Source organism: Embiotoca jacksoni, unplaced genomic scaffold (genome assembly GCF_022577435.1).
Source record: "Embiotoca jacksoni isolate LCO1_2020_lvr unplaced genomic scaffold, fEmbJac1.0.p SCAF_5, whole genome shotgun sequence".
NCBI classification, from domain to species: domain Eukaryota; kingdom Metazoa; phylum Chordata; class Actinopteri; family Embiotocidae; genus Embiotoca; species Embiotoca jacksoni.
The window spans coordinates 16252125-16264214 of record NW_027185403.1 but is presented as its reverse complement, the minus strand read 5'-3'; the positions used below and the strand labels follow the sequence as shown (position 1 = coordinate 16264214).

At 42.5% G+C, this 12090-nt stretch overlaps 1 protein-coding gene across 8 annotated transcripts in view; it reads left to right on the top strand.

Moving 5' to 3' along the window:
- Positions 1 to 12090, top strand: part of LOC138210984 (rho guanine nucleotide exchange factor 9) — a 46632-nt gene that overhangs the window by 17515 nt on the left and 17027 nt on the right. For 3 of the 8 annotated variants that reach the window (XM_069170461.1, XM_069170459.1, XM_069170460.1), the window contains one exon: positions 11034 to 11213. In XM_069170461.1, the coding sequence (XP_069026562.1) occupies positions 11034 to 11213 (180 nt within the window). The other 5 variants (XM_069170466.1, XM_069170465.1, XM_069170464.1 and 2 more) reach the window with 4 other exon arrangements.

Sequence of the window (12090 nt, the reverse complement as noted above, 5' to 3'; positions counted from 1 at the left end):
GCTCTCTCTCAGGGAAAAGATGTCCCAGTCAAGTGGTTAGCAGCTGCTTCTGTGGAAGGGGTTTTGGCTCATTTTCACATGACACAGGGTGAAGGGTGAGATCAGGAATATGACTGTCACTTTGGTGCAGTGGCTGCAGTAATGGACATCTTATGGTGATAAAGAAAATACACAACCATAGGTCATTTTCTTGCTACTTTTTTCTGATTTTCTTTAATCTACATTTAGAAAACTGAAGTTTTTAAGAAGCTCCACAGTAATTTGTGCTGTTGTTAGGTTGGACTGCATTATATTGTAAAGTGTTTTTAATAATTTTCAGACTGTTTAGAAGCTTTTCAAGGTTGTGGGCATTGAAATGGTCAAATTCAAAGATATTAGGTTGATTGTAAGCTATCAGTAGCCTCAAACGACAACAAAAGAATGGTGTCTATAGGGTTTGTTACTAAACTTTGATACTTTTATGGGACTGACCAAATTTGTTTTATACCATAAACTATCGAGAAATACCTTATCACATTCCGTACCTAAGCTATATCCACACTAACATGTTTTTGTTTTAAAATGCATATACATAACTACCATTTAGCAACAATAAATCTTCTCAGCATCAGTGAGCCACAGTATTTCCCATCCTCAACTTGGGCGACCCGCCCACATCAATAGAATAACTTGGTTTCAGATGAGGCACGGCTTACATTAGGATAACTCATTTCACTTCTTACTTCCAATTTTTGGCTACATACCTGTGTTAGTTGAGTACGCTGCCATAATCGGAGGCTTCACTGTATGCAGACGTAGTAGGTTCTACTGACAGCATGTGACTTGTTTAGGGAATATTGGTAAGTCGTAGCGTCTTGTGAGAGTTTCCATGTGAGCCACTTAAGGAACATTGGTTCTTTGTAGTGTCTACCAATAACTTGCATTTGAGGCGTTTAGAAGACATCTGTAAATTGTAGCTATACAAAATAACCTTAACCTCTCCCCCTCTAAACAAAGGTTTGTAAAGGTTTGTACCATAATGTGTAATGTAATTTTCTTTTTCTTAAATTGTACTTTTAAAATTTGTATCGAAAAAAGTAACATTCAGGAACTGTTACCTCACGTTAGTCAAATGATGACAGCCCTGAAAATGATGCTACTTACATGAATTAGCTGTATGCGCTTGTGTATGTGCTTTTTCTGTGTGTAATATACATTCAGTTAGATTAAATTCTGACAGATTTAACATGCAATTCTCTGCTGGTGGGAGATATCCTGTTGTTCACACGAGCTCTCCCTCCCACTTGGATATGTATGAGTATATTAGCATTGGTGTCTGTGCAGATTTAGACTTTCAGATGTGACCTTTGTTGTCTAAATGTCAGGAAGATTGGAGAGGGAGCCTACAGAGGTAGGGCAGGCTTATGTAATTGCTCACTCTGTGTTTCACACACACACAAATGCACGCACACAAGCACAGAGCAGTAAAAAAAAAAAAAAGCTTGTTTGAGGACGGTTGTCATATCTCAGCTGTGATGCCTCGCACTGCTCTCTGCTCACTGAAAGCCTGGCTTTCAGGAGCCATCGCTTTTATCAGCATGTATGTGCAGAAAGTGCTCTGGAAATTATTTATGGCTTTAAAAATACTGATATATTGCAATCCTTTGGTGTTATTCTTTTAAACTTATTCTGAGATCTTTTGATCCATCCCAAAGCTCTCAGCTGAATGTGAAGACTGTCGTTGGGAGAGGGTGTGTGAACCTGTGTGTTGAAGGGTTGACTAGGTGGTGACTGGTTTGGGAGTATGGGTACTGAAGTGATTCTCCTGCATGATTTCATTCACAATCATGTTGTGCTTATTTCATAATCTGCCAACAATGAGAGGCCCCGACACCAGGACAAGTGCTGCAGGCTGGGATGCGCTCATGTGTAATACAATGTTCACCTTGAGTATCACTGAGATTATAGCAGCCAAAATAATGATGTGCATGCCAATGGAAAACACGTGCATCAGATGGGAACTAAGGCCATTTTGTCCACTCACTCACAACACTGAGCATTAAAGGAACACGACACTGAAAAACGATGATATGAATATCAAACACTCTCCTCCTGTAGGTTTGTATAGTGACTCTAACATGTTCTTTCCATGCTCCTTTGGAGAGGACATCAGGTGTGGTCTTGGATTCACAACAGTTCCAGTTAATTCCAGTGTCAGTTTCTTTGTGGGCAGAAAATGTCTAAACATTCATAGAAAGACCCAGAAGACATGATCCCCTCTGCTACCATTCATCAATATGCTCGATATGTTCCAAACAGGTATAGTTTAGCGAAAATATATTAACCCACAACTACACTTGTCTATGTTGGCCCTATGGACATCCCAAAGCAGAATGCCTTGAGGTGCAATACCACTGAGGGGCTCTTGGGGCTGGCTCCAAAAAACCTCAGTCTCCAATAGCTTCCCATTCAAACAGCTTTAGTTTCTCTAATGAAATACTAAGTCAGTAAATGTTTTCCACACGTCATTATGCCGTCGTAACTTAAATTCACTCCTTCTGATCAGTGTTCTGGTGGTCCTTCTGAAAATAATTCAATCATTTATTAGATATTAGGTCATAAAGAGAAGTATGTTCAGGGGTGTGTCTGGTTTGATTGACATGCCTGTGATGCAGTCAGGTTTCTGGGAAAGGTGGGCGGGCATAGTGACCTCGGTTTCAATCTGATCCACCCCTCACTCATCCCCAGCTCCACCTTCTCGTCCAAATATGGTCACTTCTGGTTCCAAACAGCCAGGATGGCCACGGCCAAAATGCCTGAGTCAAAGCTTCAAAACGGCAGTTCACAAACCAATGAGTGATGTCACGGTGGATTGCCACAAAGTGGCAACCAACAGTCAATTGCCCATTGTTTTTTGAACAGCCGTTATGAAGCCTCGAGTTCGGATATTGGCCGGCACCATCTTGCTAGTTACACCCCACCTACCGATTTCCTCTTAGTGTAAAAACCTGACTAAACTAGTGCTAACTACAACCTGTTTAGCGCAATGTTTTGGTTCAAATATGACAGTTGTGAACATATTGAGGATGAATGAACAGCTGCACGAGTAGTTTCATCTGATATATTGATACTTCATTTCTGCCATTAGGCTGTGTTTGCCTGCTGTTGTAATCAGCATGATTTCAAGCTGACTAGACTACATATGTTCTCTCTATAACTGATCAGACTATTCACAACAATCTGCAACTTTAGTACCCACCACCATAAAACATTAGTTTGAAGGAATACCAACGTCACACAGCTCATTTGTTTCCTTTAAATTACACTGGGCCAATATTATATCATTATATTGGTTTCTGAATGTGTGTGACTCTCAGGAAATAGTTGCCATGTTTTATTTCTGTTTCTTTTGTAAAGTATGTGTCATCGTATCTTTCTAGGTCGAAGGCATCACATGATTACTGCATTATAGTAGAGCTCACTTTTGTTAGGGTCTTGGAAATGCAGTGCACAATAATTATTGAGCAAATCCTCAGTGCTTGTGAATATATTTTCCATTTCATAAATTAGAGTTCAGACACTGAGTGTAGTTTTCTTTTAGTTAAGTTTAGATGACAGAAGTTTGGAGCTGTGCATGTTTCACCTTTCCACCAGCCTTTCTGTACCTTATTTATTTTAGAGTATGCTGAGCTCTGCGCCCTATTTCAGTGTCCTGCTGCACACTCACACTGTTACACAGCTTTACGCTCACAGTTTGCTACTATAGTTACAGTTGGATCTTTTGGCCGCTGAACAGCTCCACTAGTGCATTGTGAAGTTTATCAGGTGGCTTAAGAGCATCTCAACAGCAGTATGAAAGTGGACCTTTCTAACAAGTTAGAATCACTTGTGTAAAAAACAAGAAAAGATCCTTCATTAGCAACATTGTCAATTAGGACGCGTGCCTGTCTTTTTACTAATAAATCCATTTGTTTCTGTTGATTATTGCCAAACCCAAATTCAACGTTTTAAGATAATATAATATTATTTCCAGGAGGGAAATCAAGGGTCTTTGTTGCCAATTTCCCAAACAAAACATGTGTAAATCAGGGGCTGATGTTGATCAAGTGATGATACTTGGAATACTTACACAAGAAGGTCACAGCTTCCTCCTGCTCCGTTCACGTCACAGTGCTGAGAGACAGTAGGAGCAGTCTCTGAACATTTTCCTCAGTTTTTAGTTTGTCCCAAAACTTAATGTGTAATATGTAAACTCTAAGTCTAGGGGTATCCTCAATTCTAAAAATCTATTGCAACTGCTACTTTTTTAATTAACTGTATATACTAGAATGAAATGCCATAATGGCAACCACAAAAGTGATGTCGCTATCATGTCCTCTTTATATCACCAGTTTTGTTTTTTTAGCATCAATGTCTTCATATAAATAGTTGGAGTAAGAGCATTGGCTTGTTGTGTAATGAACCTCCTGTCTTTCTTTGTATTAGCTTCCTTTTATCTTTGAACCACATTAATGAATAGTAAAGAAAACTGAAACCTGCATCAGACAACAGAAATGTAAGGTAGACCTGTGAGGTAGGACAGTCAGCTGCATCACACTCGGTTTACCTTAAAAAGGATCAAGATTGAATCTCTGAGGTTTTGTGTTTTGTTAAAGTTCTAAAAGAAAAGAAAAATACATTTAAAAAATTTAAAAAAGTAAAAAGACTGCTCGTCTGTGAAAAAAGACAAATTTGGCAATAAAATGTTTACAGCAAGATAGTTTATGATACTGTACCTTGAGTCCCTGTACAGTGTAGTTGCACATTGGACCAATATAGTGACAGCACTGTTAATGTGATAACTTGAGTTAGTGTAAAATTACTGATTAATACTGATGCTAGTGATTCTAGAATTTCTCTTCTTAAACAGGACTGGTCATCAAACATCTTTGATCCTATAGAGAAACCTAGGAATACCTGAGAGATGGTACTTTAAGTGATTGCTGCTTGCATCAGTGATGTTTCTGTGGTGCACCGGTGGCAATACAGAGTGTACCTTTGGTTGAATATCATATCAGCTGGGCATAGTGTATCTGATTAATGGGTTGCCACAGATAAATTGGCAGAAAAGGCGAACATTATGCCAATAAAATGATACGATGGTGATCACTGTGAGGAACATGCATCCATTATTTTGACATTTATTCTCCTTCATCGCTGGCTGTTAATGATAAATGATAAATCACCACCACGATATTTTTTGATGGGGTGGGAGATGAATGAGGTTATGATTCTGGTCTCAGTGGTCGATGTAGTCAGCGATGGGCTGGCTGTGCCCCTCCCCCGACTCTAGGTGATGGCTGATGCCGGTAGTCGAGCAGCAGAACGCTGATCACTATTAACACAGGACCGCCTCTCAGGCTCACAGCCGATCTTCCTGGTCCCCGCTCACCGGAAGGCAGCTCGGCAGCTGCGAACAGCCTGCGCACAGCCTCTCTCTTGTTTGCGTTGAGAATCTATTGGCCTGAGAGTCGCTCGGCTTAAGGGAAGAGGCGAAACACCGGCAGGTGTTGACTAGCGGGGAGAAATCGCGGTGCAGACTGATGACGATGATGATGGTGAGGATGATGCATCTCTTCCCGTGCCTTTATGAATTCCATCGCGTAGTGTGAAGAGACTTAGGGGCATCTTTTTTTTTTTTCATTTCTTCCCTAACTGTAATGGTGGATTTCTTGGTCGCTTTGAGGCTACGTGTCTAGACGGGGGAGCTGAATACCTCCCGTAACTGAGACCACATCTCATCATCGGCCCGCAGCGCTGCGCCATGGCCTTGGACGTCCAGACTTGCGCGGTGTTTACGGTGATCGCGGTTCTGGTGCTTGTGAATGTGCTGTTGATGTTCTTCCTCGGTACTCGTTAATGGATCTGCGCTTGGGGCCCGGTTCGCAGCGCACCACTCTTTCAAACAGGAGAGGAGAGAAAGGCAGTGCGCGTTGGTCGAGAGCGGGGACACCCGGCGCTCCATCACGGCTACGCGTTGAAATGAATGACGTTGGTACAACATAATGTATTTCTGTTTCCCCCCCCACTCCCCAATCCTTCGTTATGTCTTGTGTCCTCTCACCGTTTGTAAAAGATAGTGTTGTCTGGTGGTGGTCGTAGTTGTGCGGATACAGATCTGTGATGCTCTATACCTTTGCTGTGGTGACTGGAAATTCATATTCCCCGCATATAGGCTAAACATGTCCCCCACCTCCCCCCCACGTCGATCTTCCCCTCTCCTCCATGTTGGATTTTGTGGATTATGCGCATTGATGAATTTTATTGAATGATAATTTGATTTTTAGATGAAAAATGAATCTGATGGCGTATTTTTTAAACCACAGCCTACTGCTGCGTCAGGACTTGTTTTTTTTTTTTCTATTGTGATACACTGTAGCCACATCCACAATATGGCAGCTAATAGCTGTGCAGTGATCTCTCCACAGAAGTAAATGTGATATTTCTAGCAAATAGCGGTGCCAGTGAGGTTTTTGCTGCTGATCACAGACTCTGGAGGATCATTGTTAATCTCAACTGAGCTGTAGCCAACAGCAGTTAGGGCTAGGCCTAATAAAGGAGGGCCTCCGTCACTCCAGGTTTCCCCCATTTTAGATTCAGCTAAACTCAGCTCCCATTTCATAACCCCCATTATTCTTATTTCTCCCATTTGCACCATTTCAGTATGGAACCTGTTTCTGAAGCCCACACATTATTACACATACTCTCTAAATAGTGCTTAATAAAAAATTTATAATTTTATCGATATATTTCTTTCACATGAAATGTCCAAAGAGTGAAAAGGTTTGTCAGGTGCAGATGACACATAAAAAAAAACACCTTTTTTCCTTTTCTTCCAAATGCAGTGCCATGGTGGAATAAAGGATTGGAGGCAGGTGTCATGAATGTTGAATGAATGTCAGAAATAGATATGCGAAAAGCCTTCTCCAGAGCTGTCCATGACAGTCCTATTAATAGGGATGGTAGACTGGCCAGGTTTTTTGAAGATACTGTACGTCCTCTCTCGCACTCAAAGCTAAGTGCTGTGTGTTTTCTGTGTGTGTGTGTGTGTGTGTGTGTGTGTGTGTGTGTGTGTGTGTGTGTGTGTGTGTGTGTGTGTGTGTGTGTGTGTGTGTGTAGTTAAGTGGTAGATGTAGGTGTAGGTCTAGGGAGAAATGTTTGTCAGCCATGCATTACGAACACAGATATCTCCATCACATGCCACCGCATGTGGGCTGGTGTTTTCATCACTGTGTTACAACGCATAAACATCCTCCTTTGCAGAGACCCCACAGGACTGTAAACATGCATATAATGTCACAAGATCATAATGTGCACTGCAGTGGTCACGGCTTGCACGGCAAGCAGTGATAACACAGGTGTGTGTTCACGTGTGAGCGTGGCAAGTAGTGTGTGAGAGATCCTGAGTGGGTGTTATCTGTTGTTCCTCTTTGAATCTGAGTCCTGCACACGTCCCAAGTGTTCACACATTTGTGATTCCTCCAGGGCAGGTGCCTTCTAATAGAGTTCTGTTAAATGCTGTGCAGTCAGAAGTGTCAATGTGCAGATGGTGTGCGCGAGCGAGACAACAGTGTGTGACGATGTGTGTATATTTCTCACCGGTTTTAGGCAGAGCATCTTTGATTGGCTCCCAGACTCGGGGTATAAGTGTATTACATAACCGGGTTGGCAGACACAGGGAGGACGGACCGCGAGACTCACTCGGTGCGTCGGAAAGAGAAGCCTCTTTCTGGAATACAGCACCTTGTTACTTGACATCTCAGACTCAGCTCTTGCGGAGGACCATCACTCGACTGCTTCGGAAAGGGATTCAATTATCATGATTGTATGAACCGGACTTCTCCATGCATACACTCTCTGAACAGTTACATGTCACAAACATGGTAAGGCTGGCTAAAGGCGTATGTGTGTGTGTGTGTGTGTGTGTGTGTGTGTGTGTGTGTGTGTGTGTGTGTGTGTGTGTGTGTGTGTGTGTGTGTGTGTGTGTGTGTGTGTGCGTGTGTGTGTGTGTGCGTGTTCGTGTGTGCTCAGGGATGCTATAGGTGCTGTGGTGCAGCTCTGCTATGGCTAGAGACAGATGAGGATGTTGGAATGCAGTGGATCTGCCAGTGCAGTGAATGCTGATGTGTTGTGCTGCAAAGGCGATATAAGCAAGTGAATCGGCTTTCTTTTCTTACATCTTTCCCCGTCAGGCTCCATGTCTGTGATGGAACATGAAACAGAAAGCATTGTCATAAATCTATATGCACTGGGAAAGATTCCTGATTCCTCTGCATTCATTTGCATTGACCCAAATACAGGTTTTGCGGTTTAAAGACGGCTGCTCAGCCCTCTGATCTTTGATGTTGTAACTGCAGTGTAACCGTAATGATGACATAGGTCATTACAGCTGGTAGACACACAGGTAATGATGAGTGTGACGAGCAGGACCTCTCAGTGTTTGTGTCTGTCTGTGTGTTTACTGTATGCCATTTGATCAAACTAGGTATGGGGCTGTGCGAAGGCAGGAACGGGAAAGATTGATTATGTAATGCTTTTAATTTATTCAGACATGTTGAGGGAAAAAGGATGCAATATATTGGAGAGGGCAGTACTGATCTCATTAGGAGGATGGAGGGATGAGGGGAAGGAGAGAGTTGAGAAGGGAGGAACATTGGCTGTGAATGGATCTCTATCTGTCTCTCCCTCGCTCTTTCTGTCTGTTGCCTGTATTACAGCAGATTGATGGGGACTAGAGAGATTGTGCTCGTAGTGAATGAGGCTGAAAATGAAGTGGTGCTGGAGGGAGGATGGGGGGGGGTGAGAGGGCAAGAAGCATGGCTGACCTCAGTGTCAAGGCTCATCTCCGCTATGGGCTCTTCTATGGTGCTCTTTCAGTCATAGGTTCTGGTAGCAGATGATGATGATCAAGAGGATTCACCTTCCACTCGTTACTCCTGCATGCTTTTTTTTTTATTAAACGATACATTAGATTTAAATTGAAGTACTTTTCCTGAAACAAAAATGTTTTTTTGTTTTTTTTTACGTTTTTGAGTTATATCCATTGGCCCTGTTTCCATGACAGCGTGACACATGTTTTTGCGGTAATCCTCCTCTCTTCCTGTAGTGGAGAGCTTTGAGATCTAGGCTCCAGCTATTTTGCTACCCCAGCTCCCCGTCCAAAGTGATGCCTGACTGAATAAAGCTGCTCAATGACATCTTTGATCTAAAACCTGCACGCAGAGGCATTTGTGCACAGACAAACATTGTGTGTCATTTTAATGTTTCGTAACAGAGAGATATCGCAGTGGTCACTTTTTGTGTGTGTGACTACTCACAGAAATATTCTGGAGCATCCTGAAGTGTCCTTGCTTCATCCCATCATCTTGTCAATACTAGTGAAGCATCCTCATCTGTCACCATGACGACGGCTGTTCTTTCCCTTCCAGGCATGGACGTCCCTCCCTGTGTTCACTCCTCTGCACTGATTGTCTTATAGCCCCCGTAGCTGTCTCAGGGAAGTGGGCTTGTCTACAGGTTGAAGGGCCAACATAGCTGCTGAGTCTGAGAGTTTAGATCCTCATGGGGGGGTTTGGATGAATACAAACAAACACACGCACACAATCTGCATTTCCTCGTGGACACACTGCACCAGCAGGAAGGTAGAATAGCATTTTTGTGCCAGAATGATGAGCTAGGTTTTAAAAGGTTTTATTATCTTTTAGGAGGCAAAATAATCTTTAATTATCAAAGAAAAAAAGCACAATTAGCTAAATTATTAAAAAAAAAAAAATAACAGTAGCTTGATGTTGATTATGCAAAGGTCTTACACGCAAATAACTCATTTTGTATCCATCCATGTGACACCCCTGTCTCCAGGCCTTTGATAACTCCTTACCTAGAGCCGGAGCATTTCCTGTCAGGCTTGGTTAGCGCTGGCTGCTCTGCCCACAGCCCCAGGGACGGGATGCATGGTTAGCTCTGGACTGGAGAGTTCTGATGAACACTACTGTGGAGAGAACAATTGGAACAAACAGTTGGAACCGTGCCACTGATGCATACACAGTTTGAACGCATACAACGTGAAAGGCGTGGCTGCACGTGTGCATGGGTGTGCATTTCTCAAGGCAACAAAACAAAGTCGTCGGGGTGACAGATGGCGAGGCTGTAGATTGATGATGTCAGGCTCGGGTCTGTCGCGAGAACATTGTCTCCTGTCTCTTGTCCTTTAATGAGAACAACCTTTAGCCTCTCCAAACCGCCTAAAGAATACTAAAGAATCACCTGACTTGCTTCCATGCCTTTACCATACCCAGTTGATGCACACCCTATAATACTCTGCTCATGTACATTCACACAGTTGTACAATTTAAACGTTTGCTTTCAGTGTCGCATAATGTCCACATTATTTATTCATGATGTTGAAATCAATAGAAAAGATTTGATGAGTCATCCTTCCACGTTTTGTGGAAGACTGTGCTGCAGATAAAATAACAAACCCCAGTGACAGTGTGAAGGAAAGGAGATTATCCCTTCACATTTGTTTGCTCCTCAGCATTTATATTACATTAACACATGTAATTATTCTAATGTCATAATGGGCCAATTACTGTCCCTGTGTGGAGACTGGTGCTGTGCTTCTGAACACTGTGTTGTTTCTCCACTAATGGCTCTGCCTTTTTTGTGTTGTTGTATTTTGTTGTGTTGCACTGTGGTCTGTGTTAGCTATTGTGCTGTTCTATTTGCAATGCAATCCCTAAGCTGCCAGTGGGCCCTGGCTTTGAGGGTGTGCATTTGCATCCATTAGTAATCTGAGTGGGTTTAACAACAAGGATTCGCACAAATTACGGCCAAAATGAGAGCTGTAACTGTATTACAATCAGTGTCCTTTTTGGTTTATGTGCTGTTTTAGATCACGTGGGTCTGTATCGTATTGATCTGTTCCTTCCTGTGTCGTGGTGTGTCCCACAGCTGTGTCTTCGTGTAAAGAGAATAAAGCATAAGCTATACCCTGTCTCTCCATCCATTTTCCTCAGTTGATAAGTGGAGGTTCAATCGTCAACGCTGAGGCGGTATGGGACCATGTGACCATGGCGGACCGGGAGTTGGCGTTTAAGGCCGGTGACGTCATCAAGGTGCTGGACGCCTCCAACAAAGACTGGTGGTGGGGCCAGATTGATGAGGAGGAAGGATGGTTCCCTGCCAGCTTTGTACGGGTGAGTTAGCTGCAGCCATGGCTGGCCAGCGACCACAGACACAACAGACACCCACACACACACAGAAATGGAGGCACATGGACATATGCACACAAGATAATAAACACACATTCTGGAAGGTAGTCTCGCACAATCATTCTGTCATGCACACAAACACAAATTCGCAAAACACACACAATGATTAGCTTGCTCCGCAGATACACAGTTAGAAAATGCTTTATTTTAATAATCCATAACACTGAGGAGATCAGAGAACAGCTAGCTAAGTGCCTTTATCGGGTGTTCAGGGACAACGAGACAAAGATGCTGATGAGCCCCCCCTTTGTAGTTCGGCATCACCTTCAACTCCTACCCTTGAAATCCAAACGAGTTTACAACATCCTCACGTTACGTGGTAACATGACCCGAATCTCAGTTCATCTAAATCATCACACAGGTTTGATGCAGCTACGACATGCTGTCCCACACTTCTTCAAATTTTAATATCCTCTAATCGCACTCCTCTTGGATGGAGACATATTGAAAGTTTCTCAGAGGAAATGAAAGTTTCTCAGAGATCACCTGAAATCTCAGGTATACAGTGTATTTACGAGAGTGATTTCTTACATCTCAGCTTGTTTTGAAGGCCGTCCTGGTCCAGTTGGAAGCTCAGAAAAGTGTGATGTGGCAACTTTAAATCTGAATCATCTTGTATCCAGTAAATAGTCTTTTGAATTGAACAATATTTGCATATTTATGGGTTGTGAATTATTTAGTGAGGGGGGAGGTGTAGATGTCGTTTTTTTATGTAACTATGATATCAGACATAAATTAATACATTTTAATTTACATACATTTTTTTTTTAAGTTTTTATTTTTTTATTTATCTTTAAAAATG